The sequence below is a fragment of the Xiphias gladius genome, chromosome 6, assembly GCF_016859285.1.
Source record: "Xiphias gladius isolate SHS-SW01 ecotype Sanya breed wild chromosome 6, ASM1685928v1, whole genome shotgun sequence".
Classification (NCBI taxonomy): Eukaryota; Metazoa; Chordata; class Actinopteri; order Istiophoriformes; family Xiphiidae; genus Xiphias; species Xiphias gladius.
Genome location: NC_053405.1, coordinates 17595469 through 17607421, shown reverse-complemented (window position 1 = coordinate 17607421; position 11953 = coordinate 17595469). Strand labels below are relative to the sequence as shown.

Here is an 11953-nt window from a genome sequence, read left to right as displayed (position 1 = left end):
CAACAATTCAAAACCCCCAAAATATCCTATTTGAAGTCATATAAGACAGAAAAATGTTGCATGTAGAAGCTGGATCCACTGAATTTTAACATTTTTGCTTAATAATGTCTTATCCAAATTGTTCTCGCTTAATGTTTTGTCCATCTACTATTATCTTAGCACTAGATTGGAGCCATACACATAAAATGGGTGGCATTTACTTTCCGAGCACTAATAAGAAGAAATGAAATATCTGGGTGTTTGAAAAAAATTAAACCAAGCCCAGTATGTCCCAGCCAGCAAGTATCAGTCACCATGCATGAAGTACCCTCCCGGGTTAAATGGTTTACACCTTCAGTTTTATATCCATTTAGTGGATACTCTATATGTTTTTCAAAGATGTCATCCAATCTATGAGATAATCATCATATGTCTCTATGTCATCGTCTCCCTGCCTAGTTTCCCACGAGACGTGCCTCCTTGACCAGGTGCTCGAGCTGATTATGAACGAGAAGCCCCCCACCAGTGCGAGTCTTTTCCTAAACGAGGACTTGGACAAACCCCCCTTGCCAGAGAAAAGAGACTTAAGGAGGCGTTTACGCAGGGCAATGGAGAGGAGAGCCAGCGGCATGAAGGAGAGGATAAGCTCCATCAGCAGGGACCGCGTCAGAGGTTTCCTCAAGAGTAACCTGTTCGTTCTGTTCACTGTCGCAGCTGTGGCTCTAGGTCAGTGCACAGGGAAGCCTGGTGGATGTTTAACACTGTTTTCTCTTTAGTCAGTTGACTTTATTTGACCTTGTGTACATTTGTGGTTGTGTGTGTGCTTGTGCACATGCGTGTGCGTGCAAATTTCTTCAGGTGTAATCCTGGGCTTTGCTCTACGCCCCCACAACCTGTCCCTGAGGGAGATCAAGTACTTTGCCTTTCCTGGGGAGCTCCTAATGAGAATGCTGCAGATGCTGGTGCTGCCTCTCATCATCTCCAGTCTGGTCACAGGTTGGCCTTGAATGATCACAGAGGAAAAAAAACAGCCTTAACTCTCCCAGAGTGTAGATTACAGTAGATTAATGGTCGGATCCTAAAATGACACCAGGTTTTCATTTGTGGAATTTCCTGGGCTAACTGTTAGGACGATCTTTGCTCTATTTCAGCCCTATTTTGTGATTTAGGTTGATAACAAGTATAGTTTTACACAATTATTGCTTATCTAGTTTAATTTTAAACGTTTGCCTGGGTTTCATGTAGAACTCTTTCAACATTTAATAACCAGTTGTATCTCAAATTAAATTAATGTCAATAACAAAATCTAAACTTGCAGCAAACTGATTCAATTCTAAAATGAATGTCTCAGGTATTTCCTCCTTGGACAGCAAAGCATCAGGAAAAATGGGTGTTCGCGCTGTGGTCTACTACATGGTGACCACCCTGATTGCTGTGTTCATCGGCATTGTCATAGTGATAATCATCCGGCCGGGGAAAGGCAACAGAGATAGTCCTGTGGCCAACAGTGGAAACATTGAACCAGTTCAGGCTGCTGATGCTTTTCTGGATCTCATCAGGTAACAACAGCTTGGAAACTTAAGTGATTTGTGAAGTTGCACATGTGTGGTTAGTGTATCTAGCTGTTTTGAGTGTGTCAATAATACGGTCACAATTTTCATCATCCACATTTCAATCAACAACATTTATAATAGTCTGACATTTTGGAAAATGCTGAGAGTTGGTGAGAAGATTGATACCACTCCCATTTTGAAGTTAAATAGAAAGCTGCAGCCAGTAGCCAGCTAGCTTAGCTTAGCAGTGGCCAAGAAACAGTCTGGCACATAACTCCACAAACCAAACATAATAATTTTTACATTTTACAGACATAAAAGTGGTATCATTTTTCTTATCTAACTCTTGGAAAGAAAGCAAATTAACCTCACAAAATGACAAGCAATTCCTTTAAAGAGTTTGTATACTTATGAGGACATTCAGACATCAAAAACTACTAGAAACAATGGATTGTGTGTGTGGAAATGCACACCCATTCTAAATGGTTATTTTTTAAATAAAATGCCTATTGATTAACAAAGTGTGGTGTTGTGACTCATTTGGTTTTGTTTAATTTTTGTCCCAGGAACATGTTTCCCCCCAATCTGGTAGAAGCGTGTTTCAAGCAGGTGAGGCCATCTTTTTAAATTTTTCATTTTTTTTAAAGTTAAAAAAACCCCTCAAATTTCATGACATATCACCACTTCCATAATCCATCTCCTAAACTAGCTCAAAAAACAGAATTAATGCATCCTTTTAGTTAAATTCCATGCTCTTTCTTACAGTATAAAACTGTGTACAAGAAGATTGTTCATACAAGGAACGTGACAGTGACCCTGAACCTCACCAACTCTCTCAACGTGACAGAGCCTAACCTGAGTGCGAACCTCAGCAGGGTGCTGCACACCATACAGGTGGGTGGCAGGCATGTCCTGTGAGGAAAACAAGGACATGATTATTTAAAGATCGTATTGATCTAAGTGGAATGAAAAGTAGTTAAAATCCTATAATGTATTCCCACTTTAACCATTATCAAAAAGAAAAAAAAAAATCTTTGTGTCCTGTAATCCGTACAATGCTTCCCTTTTCTACGACAGGAGACAGTTGAGGAGACGGTCCCTGTGTCCGGCTCCTCTGGTGGAGTGAACGCTCTGGGTCTGGTGGTCTTCTCCATGTGCTTTGGTCTGGTCATTGGCAACATGAAGCAGCAGGGCCAGGCCCTCAAGGACTTCTTTGACTGCCTGAACGAAGCCATCATGAGGCTCGTGGCCATCATCATCTGGTCAGTAATGACTCACCTCCAACTCAACAAGTATAACACATGTCTTCAGAGGTCACTGTTCTTGGTTTCTTTTTTTGTGATGTTTGGTGTGGCAGGTTTATGTAGTTCATATGTTAATATGGTATATTAATAAAATTTTACATTTGATATGACCTGCTAAAGATATTAAAAGTGTAGAATATGTTCATTACTAAAGACGGTGTGCAACACTTACAGTTCCGAAATTATTTTTGCAAAACTATAAAACGTAAGCTTACTTTTACTAACTGTAAATGCTCAGCATGTCTGTATCTTCATATTTATCTTCCTCTATATTCATGTATCACCTCTGAATCAATTGGCCAGGTACGCGCCAGTGGGCATCATGTTCCTGATTGCAGGGAAGATTGTAGAGATGAAGGATCTGGCAGAGGTGGGCGGTCAACTGGGGATGTACACTGTGTCTGTCATTGTGGGTCTCCTGATCCATGGCCTCTTTGTCTTGCCACTGCTTTACTTCCTGGTGACCAGGAGGAATCCCTACAGCTTCATTGGTGGCCTGCTGCAGGCACTCATTACGGCTCTGGGAACCTCATCCAGGTGAGTCTCATGCTCTGTCCTGCTCAGACACTGGTGTTTAGGACATTTGCCTGTACGGTACGTTGTATGATTGCAGAAATACATATAATAGAAAAAAATGACCCTATATAACTCATGTGTATCATGTCATATTTGATACATTCTGCCTTAGAGAACAGTGGGGAAGGAGATAGAAATTAAGCTAATTTACACAAAAATTCTAAAAACACACACTCACTGCTGGTGGGTGCAAGTATGAAAGATGGTGACAAAAGCAATGAATCAATCAATCAAAATAAACAAACACCTTTGTGCTATTTGCTGTACTCTGTTGCTTGTTCATATAGAATATTGGACTATATAACTACATAAAATAAAATATCATAAATTGCATTGGAAATAAAATGTAACTTATAATACTAAACACGTCGCTATAAAGAAATTATCTTAAATACATTGAATAAACATGTATTGCATTTTGTATCTGACTGGTGTCAAATCATGACGCTTCATCTCTCTCCCTGCCTGCTCCAGCTCTGCTACCCTGCCTATCACCTTCCGCTGTCTGGAGGAGAACAACCATGTGGATAAAAGAGTGACACGTTTCGTCCTCCCTGTGGGCGCCACCATCAACATGGATGGCACTGCCCTTTATGAAGCTGTGGCAGCCATCTTCATCGCTCAAGTCAATGACATGGACCTTAACTTTGGCCAGATTCTCACCATCAGGTAACACTAGTTTTACCTTTGTTACTTTTTGTTTGGGATGAGTGAAGTACAAAAACTAGTGTTGCATGTTGACAAACTCACATGTATCAAACAAGACTGATTTCAGTCCAAAAAAAAAAAAAAGAGAGATTTTCAAGAGTGTTTTTCAGTAGATAATTTATTTAACACAGGTTTATTTTAACATTGCTCTTCTTACAGTTGTTGCTGTCAGGGAGTATAGGGTCAGGAACGCTTGTCAACAGGCACTGAACTGTCCCAAGGTGAAGGCTAAAGGCTAGCAGTGACGGTGCCTTCACTCTCATGGCCATGTACATTTGAACATGCTCCCCCTGAAGGCCCAATCTTGCATTATACTGTTGGTGTATTGTGTAGTGTTGTCTCTTTTGTTTCTCTTTTGTTATTAATCCTTTTAATTGGTTTTGTTATTCTAAAACACTTTAAAACGTCGCCTGCTTATAGACTACTTCAGCAACTGTTTTAATTCCAAATTTCCTTTTTCTCTTCATCTGTCCAGTGACTACAGATGAAAAATAGCCTTTTTGGCTAACTTTGGTGCATTCAAGCAGCAAATTATTATCGTATCATCACTCTTTTCAGTTTGATTTTATATTGCACAGTTTGTGTCCAGAGGAGACAAACTGTTCCAGAGGAGAACATGTGATCAAAGTTTATTTAATACATGACACACCTGTTCAGGCTTTTCAGAAAAAGAGACAGTGTTTTTATATGTAGATGAAAGGGTCATACAGTACATATTGTATTTCATGTAAGCATGTAATAGTAGAATATATTGATATATTATTCTTGACAACATGTGTATAACTTCCTACAGTTTATAGAACATATACTTTTTTCGTAATTTTATAATTCCTCAGCTATCACTCTACTACTCCCACCAGGAGGGCACATGTGCTGTTTGTTTGCTTCCCTTTATTAAATGTCTTCACTCTCCTCTCCATCCCTCCCACCGCCCACTCAGTATCACAGCAACTGCTGCCAGCATCGGAGCAGCAGGCATCCCTCAGGCTGGCCTGGTTACCATGGTGATCGTATTGACATCGGTGGGACTGCCCACAGAGGACATAACACTGATCATCGCTGTGGATTGGTTCTTGTGAGTTCCCACTAAATGTCAGCGTGATGGGGACTGGTCTGTGTACTGTTCTGTGCCTCTGACAGCCTAAATGTCATAGTAAAGCTTCAGAGAGCCCAGAGGTCCCACCAACACAAAGGTTATTAATGCATTATGCAGAGTGACAAATTGGAAAGCCTGTGTTTAGAGGAGAATTTTGAGCTGCAGGTGTTTTCATAGCAGATAAAAAATAATGTCTTCTTTCTGTATTTATCAACTTTCCGTCTCTCTTTCCCGGTTTTTATCTGAATCCTTCTCTTTCTCGTCACCCGAGGGACCGCTTGCGTACCACCACCAACGTGTTGGGTGATTCACTCGGGGCCGGCATTGTGGAGCACCTTTCACGTGGAGAGCTGCAGAATCAGGATGCTGAGGTGCGCAACTCTGTAATCGAGGAAAATGAGAAGCCCTACCAGCTCATCTGCCAGGAAAACAACTCTCTCAACCACCGCAACAGTGAGACCACAATGTGAAAACATAACCACACCCAAAAGGGTTTTATGTACCAAAAGCATTTCAGCTAGAAGGTTGACTTGAAATGGGGCAGGGAGGATTTTAGAGAAAAAATTGTTTTGGGTCGACTCGGCCGGTGTTTGGGGTTCCCAGAGTGTCCTAAACTCTCGTCTTACCTTCAAATACAAAAAGTTTTCTGGGAAACAAGGCAATATAATGCCTGGCCTTGGGCTGCTTGGTGAGTTTAGGAACAGTTACATATCTACTGCTAACAATCTATCTCAGTGCCAGTTATTTGGGGTCATTTCAAATAGTTCAAGTGTCAAATAAAGCTGAAAGTCATTATAAAAACATTTTCAGGTTAATCAAGTTTTTGAAGATTTATATAATTTATGATCTATACAGTCAGAGAGTCATAAAACGTCCTACCAGCATCAGTGTAAGAATACACAGTATTATTAGCGAGAAACACCACCATATATCCAATGTTGTGATTATGTAAATCTTCATCAGCATTTCTGCTGCATGACGTAATACAATCTTTGCAAATACTTATTTTTTGTCATATTCACACATCGTGACTACCTCTGATAGGACTTTTAGATATGGACCTTCTACAGCACTACACACAAATACTCAATTACTCAATGGAGCATATCAACAGGATGTAAATACATCAACCAATTGTTTTAGGTCCCATATTCAAGCTTGAAATATTTTTTATGTTATTTAAGTTTGCTCGCACAAAACACTGGACTATGGTGGGAAGAAGAATCTTTGCTACTTATTATTTTAAGGTTGATATATTTAGGGTGACTTGGTTGAATGTTTTACACTCATGGCTTTATTATAAATATTATATTTGCAAGTAATTCATGTATTTCTTTGGTGCTTTTGCTTGTAAACTATGGACACAGGACTGTACTGCTACACACTAATTTTAGAGTATCAACTTCACTGTTAATTTTCTCTCTCTCTCTTTTTTTTTAAAAAGAGGGAAATATCAAACAACATAATGATCAATCTTTGTTCCTTTTTCCCCGTTAAAAGTTCTTGGTTTTTCCATGTTAAGGTTTGTTTTTATCTTACTTTGGATCTTTTTGTTTTTTTAAACTACTGACGAGAAGTTTCAAGACAATTACAAAACATTTTGTTGTCTGTCACAACAGTGTGCTTTAACATCAGTACACCATTACACCTGCCCATCTGTGTTTTCTGCATTATACTATCAACTAAACATGTAATTTGATTTTGTTATATTTTGACTGGAATAATATATTGAAAGCTAATCACTGATTTATTTTTATTGTTTTGTGAACAGGTACTGTGAAGAAATTTTGTGAATGCTTTCAGGAATTGAATGTACAGTTGTTGTTTTTTTGCTTTTTGGTGTTGATTGTTTTAGAGGAAAGTGTTGTGCATAATTATGAAAGGTGAAAAGGTATATAATAGTTTAATTGAAAGCTCTTATGACTTTGTGACATGTTTATGCTCATTAAGAGGTTTGACCTTAATTTTGATGCTTGATGTTATTTCCGTAAAAATGTTATTTCTAAAGAAAGAGCAGCTCAGCATTTTTGATGGAAAGCTTATAAAAAATTGTGACAAATAAATGGCTCAGGAACTGAATTGTGATTCTCATTATTGTGTTTTTGGCTACCCCTGGTGGAGGATATTCTCCTGGCCAGAAATTGTGCTCTCAGAGACAAACATGGGTCAAACATAATATGATAATATAATTGCATGGGTTCCATGTTAAAACCATTTGATTTAACTGTAAACAGCTGATCACTAAAAAGGCAAAACTTTACCTTGTGTGCTCCAGTTTAAATCTTACAAGTTTCTGTTGTCATTGTGATGCCTTAGGCTGCAAATTATTTAAAAACGGACCTAGATCTCGCCCACTGACTAATTCTCACAAAATAAATTTTTTATTTTTTACATTGACATAGATAATACTAAATGTATTTACTTTAGGCAAAATAAGGTTTAGAGCCCTTTTACTAACCTAAAAATATTAGCAGTATGGCCTCATGGTTCCAAACAACAATTATAAAACAAGAGTCTAAAGCCATGCTAGCAGCTTGCTAGCACATGCTATTTAGGCAGAGCAGCCAGTGCTGTGAGCTAAATGCTAATATCAGCATGCTAACCTGCTCAAAGTTACAATGCTAACATAATTTATATTCGGCATATTATTCATATAATAGTATGTATAAGTTTACCATCCTCATTGTCTTAGGTTAGCTTGTTAGCCTGCTAACATTTGCTAATTAGCATTAAATACAAAGTAAAGCTGAGGCTGGTGGGAATGGCATTAGTTATACAGGTATTTGGGCATAAATCAAACTACTGGACAAATTAAAGATGTACCTGATGGTGACTTGTAAAGTTAAGGAATCACCCAGAGCATTACAATTCACCCTGAGGGGAATATGATTGTCTTTACCTAAATTCATGGCAATGCATCAAATAGTTGTGGAGATTTTTCAAAGTGTAGCATGGCTAAATAAAATGTACTGTGTAGTAATTAAGACATGCAGACACACACAAGATACCCAGAAAAAGACAGCGAGGCATTTCGAGTTATTATTACAGATTAATTTATAAAATAGCTCACTTGGGATACTGCGTTTTAACTACTGTGCATTCTTTTACAATACAATACTTGTGTTTTTCACACACAATTGAGCCCTCTGAGTTTTAACAGCCTTGCCATGTGGTGAATTAAATCATGAATACTTTGGCATAGTATAGTGACGGACTATTACTAGTGAAAAAGACAAATATAAACTGCAAGTACATATTGAAATCACTGGTCCATGTCTGAGGGCCTAATTTCAAAGGATTGACTCGGGTTTCATACTGAGTTTACAAACGGTCAATATACAAAGTGGACAAAATATCAAGAACATTTGCTCTTTATGCGACTCAGAGATTTGAATCCAGGTAAAATCTTCTCTCTGATCCCTGTCTAACAGTCAGATACACAAGGTCAAGCCTGAACAAGTATTTTTAAACTTTAAAACAACTAAAACCTGAATTGTACAAAACAAGGTGCAAATCTATATAAGTTCCCCAATACTCTGCACATTCAGTGCACTGAGACGAAACCCCATCTACTTTACTGTGTGAAGTGTCTTTACACATTACTGAAGGTATACAGGTCACAAATAAGCATAGAGTATCTTGCTGATATACAATATTAATATATCTGCTTGTTTATCATTTGTTTAATTACAACTTTTTCACTGATTTCACATCAGTCACGAGTAGTAGTATGCTGTTGTAGAGGGAGACACTTTCGAGTAGACTCCGGCGAATAACAGTATGAGCCATTAAAAAAAAAAAATCAAAAAAAATCAATGCGACTTATCTTACAAGTAAATACTCCTCTGTTGAGACTGTTCCAGCCAAGTGTTTGGGAATATTTCAAGCACTGTTCATATTTAAATATCTAAAGCCATATTTTCATTTTTAAATATGTATTGCTGCCAAGGTCTGGTCCCAAGGAGACAGATGGTGTAGAATGAGAGAGACACGATTGGAGAATCAGCAAGCTTCACCTGGTTAAGAAGACGAGCTGCTGAAAGTTTACTTGGCCTGTAGAAAAGTGGGAGGAATGCAAAAATAAAGGATGAGACTCTTACATATTATATAAATATTAATATTACCATAATATTATAAACAAAGGTTTAAAGAGAACCTCACTTATGACTATAAGTTTTCCTCTGCTCCATCACTCCACATTGAGAACCGGCCAGTTATCTTTCTTGTCCTGACGATCACAAGAGAAGGAAGTCTATTAATGTCTCAGGTAACATAATACAAAAAAAGTAGATCACAGTATTTACTTTTGGCAAATAAATGAGACTGTATTACATTTTATTTTATTACATTCGACACAGTGTATTGCTGGACTGCTGGAGGGTGTAACAGTCATGTAGCTGTAAAGTAGCTTTTGTCTGACCTCTGACATGACAGGCAGGTTGTCATGAGGAAGGAGCCACATGGTTCGGTGGGCCTTGGTTCTCTGTCTCTGCAGGAGTTTTCTCAGCAACCTCTTCACCTTCCGGTCTCTGGGGTCTGCACATTTCACCGCCTTCTTTGTGTAAAGACTGTTAAAAGAACACAATACTCATTACACGATACAGGATGGCAGTACAAGGCTCTGCTGATCTTTGAGGTAAAAGGAAAGAAAGGTAGAATTTTAATCTGTTGTATGCGGAAGCACAAGAATGGCAAAAACAATGATTCGGCAATAATGTGGAGCACTACAAAGACGTCTGTCAGGTGCAGCAAAGCCTCAGCGAATTTGTGCACAAAGGAATCACACAGAAGAGATGCTATGAGATGACTGGAAATACAGATTTTTTTTTTCCTCTGGTAGAAAGAAGTCAAACTGTGATCAAAAGTTGAGGAAAAGAAGTTGGTAACCACTTTAATAGAGGGGACCAAAAGACACTCTTGTATCTATAAGAATTCCATGTTTTTGTTAACTGGACCACATGAAAAAGCAAGCTCTTCATTCCCCAGCTACATCAGATTTCTTCGACCCACTGGAAACAATAGGTATCACAATACAGATGGTTTACTTAACTAAACCCTGCTGTTCTGACCGACTGGCTGCGGCAGGGCTCAGCTGGCTCGGAAGGTATTTTCAAATGGCTTGTTATTCCCACATATTTCCTTTCTTACTTCCCTGGCAATTACAGCTCTGAGCCCTGCCATAACAACATGACCTGGAAAGATGACAATGCCTCTCAGCCCGGCTCTGCCCTCCTCTAACGAGAGGCATATTTTCCATGCCTGCAGATTGCTGTGTGCTCTTTAGCTCCAGGAGTGGATAGTTGAAATACTTGCATGATGGCTCGTATACTGCAGTCGGGCCCCTCAGTCTGCACCTCAAACCGCAACACATCTTTGGTACGCACCTTGCCCTGGGAGTACAACATGCAGCACTGGACATCCCTCTGCATCTGCACGCCTTTACCTGGGAAATGAGAGCGACAAACACAGAGAAACAGGGCGAGAAAGCATTATGAAATAGTAAAGTGACAGTAATGATACTGAAGTTCCTTGGTGTCGAATTCAATTAATTATGCTGGCTTATTGCCTTCTATTGAACACCATTCGTTGGAGCCTTACAAGGTCATAACAGAGTGAAAATCCCTTTCTCAAATGAAAACAGGACACTGAAGCAACATCATGAAAGCCACAAAAGTTTCAAACACTATACATTTCTGTACATTACCAGAAACTACATTCAAGTCCGATACAGAAACATTTTAAAGCCAGATTTACTTCACAGAATCATGATTTTTGAGCTCTCTGAGGTCAGTATTTTGGTGTTAGCAGAGACTGAAACATATTGTTACGGCAGCTTTTATAGACAGAAAAAATTTTATCTGGTCTGCAGAATGTGCACATGCCCTCTGGTTACATGTACACACTCACATATGGACACACATATAACACAAGAATGCCAGAGGAATTACAATGACATCCCATTGTGCAGCAAAACATACTACCATGCCAGTGAAAAGAGAGAGAGAAAGTGAGAGAAAGAGAGGGCGAATGTGTGTTTGTGTGGGGGGTGTTCCATGATGCCTTTTCATCCAAAGCAATTGTGTGAACAAATTAAAGTGTGATGTGAAGCAGCAGGAGCAAGAGCTGTAAAATAGGACAGTGCTGCTTTGCTGTGTCTCAGATGATCTGGAATCCATCCTCAGGCACATCACCACACTTCCAGCGCTTTCACAACATTGCAATAAACAGACGAGGCGACATCATCACACAGACTGAGCCCTGACACAGTTGCTTTCTTTCTGTGTGTGTGTGTTGTGTGATTTCAGATGCTTGTCCTCCTTCGTTCTGCCCCTCTGTTTACATCCATGCCCCTCTCCCTGCTGCTCCTGCTGCTGCTATCCCTCTTTCCCTCTTCTCTCCTTTTTTCTGTCTTCGCCATCGCTCTCTTGTTACACTATCCACCTGCAGGGTGCATGCAAGCAATGCAACACACACACACACACACACACACACACACACGCACACGCACACACACACACACACACACACACACACACACACACACACACACACACACACACACACACACACACACACACACACACACACACACACACACACACACACACATACACAAAGTAAGTATGTCCTACCTTCCACAGATGCCAGGAGGATAACAGTCAGAGAAATAACAGTCAACATATGCAGCATGACCATGATGAGGCTGGCTGAGAGGAGGAGAGGAGGATAATCTACTC

At 39.4% G+C, this 11953-nt stretch overlaps 2 protein-coding genes across 6 annotated transcripts; one reads left to right on the top strand and one right to left on the bottom strand.

The window, feature by feature from the left end:
• The first annotated feature begins 443 nt into the window (after positions 1-443).
• slc1a6 (solute carrier family 1 member 6) lies at positions 444-7264 on the top strand. 5 transcript variants are annotated; one of them, XM_040129724.1, is made up of 10 exons: positions 444-705; positions 838-975; positions 1331-1538; positions 2099-2141; positions 2298-2426; positions 2610-2794; positions 3140-3373; positions 3887-4081; positions 5061-5195; positions 5488-7264. In XM_040129724.1, exons 1-10 carry the CDS (start codon positions 483-485, stop codon positions 5684-5686), a joined length of 1689 nt encoding a protein of 562 aa, XP_039985658.1. In that variant the 5' UTR covers positions 444-482; the 3' UTR covers positions 5687-7264. The 5 variants fall into 5 exon arrangements, with proteins under 5 accessions (XP_039985658.1, XP_039985656.1, XP_039985654.1 ...); XM_040129722.1 differs by having other exon boundaries at positions 451-705; positions 2298-2372; XM_040129720.1 differs by having other exon boundaries at positions 451-705; positions 2298-2391; positions 2617-2794.
• A 1023-nt stretch (positions 7265-8287) lies between these two features.
• Positions 8288-11953, bottom strand: ccl44 (chemokine (C-C motif) ligand 44). The gene is made up of 5 exons (XM_040129052.1): positions 11849-11953; positions 10530-10659; positions 9637-9784; positions 9378-9444; positions 8288-9269 (listed from the first exon to the last, which is right to left on the bottom strand). Exons 1-4 carry the CDS (start codon positions 11910-11912, stop codon positions 9406-9408), a joined length of 381 nt encoding a protein of 126 aa, XP_039984986.1. The 5' UTR covers positions 11913-11953; the 3' UTR covers positions 8288-9269; positions 9378-9405.

What these genes read in the sequence shown, in the direction of transcription:
- slc1a6 (XM_040129724.1), top strand. Translation starts at nt 483, where the DNA reads ATGAACGAGAAGCCCCCCACCAGTGCGAGTCTTTTCCTAAACGAGGAC. An exon ending in CATCTCCAGTCTGGTCACAG is followed by an intron (nt 976 to 1,330) that starts GTTGGCCTTGAA and finishes TGAATGTCTCAG; the next exon opens with GTATTTCCTCCTTGGACAGC. An exon ending in GCTTTTCTGGATCTCATCAG is followed by an intron (nt 1,539 to 2,098) that starts GTAACAACAGCT and finishes TTTTTGTCCCAG; the next exon opens with GAACATGTTTCCCCCCAATC.
- ccl44 (XM_040129052.1), bottom strand. Translation starts at nt 11,912, where the DNA reads ATGGTCATGCTGCATATGTTGACTGTTATTTCTCTGACTGTTATCCTC. An exon ending in TGCAGTATACGAGCCATCAT is followed by an intron (nt 9,785 to 10,529) that starts GCAAGTATTTCA and finishes TTCTTTTAACAG; the next exon opens with TCTTTACACAAAGAAGGCGG. An exon ending in ACCTGCCTGTCATGTCAGAG is followed by an intron (nt 9,445 to 9,636) that starts GTCAGACAAAAG and finishes TGTGATCGTCAG; the next exon opens with GACAAGAAAGATAACTGGCC.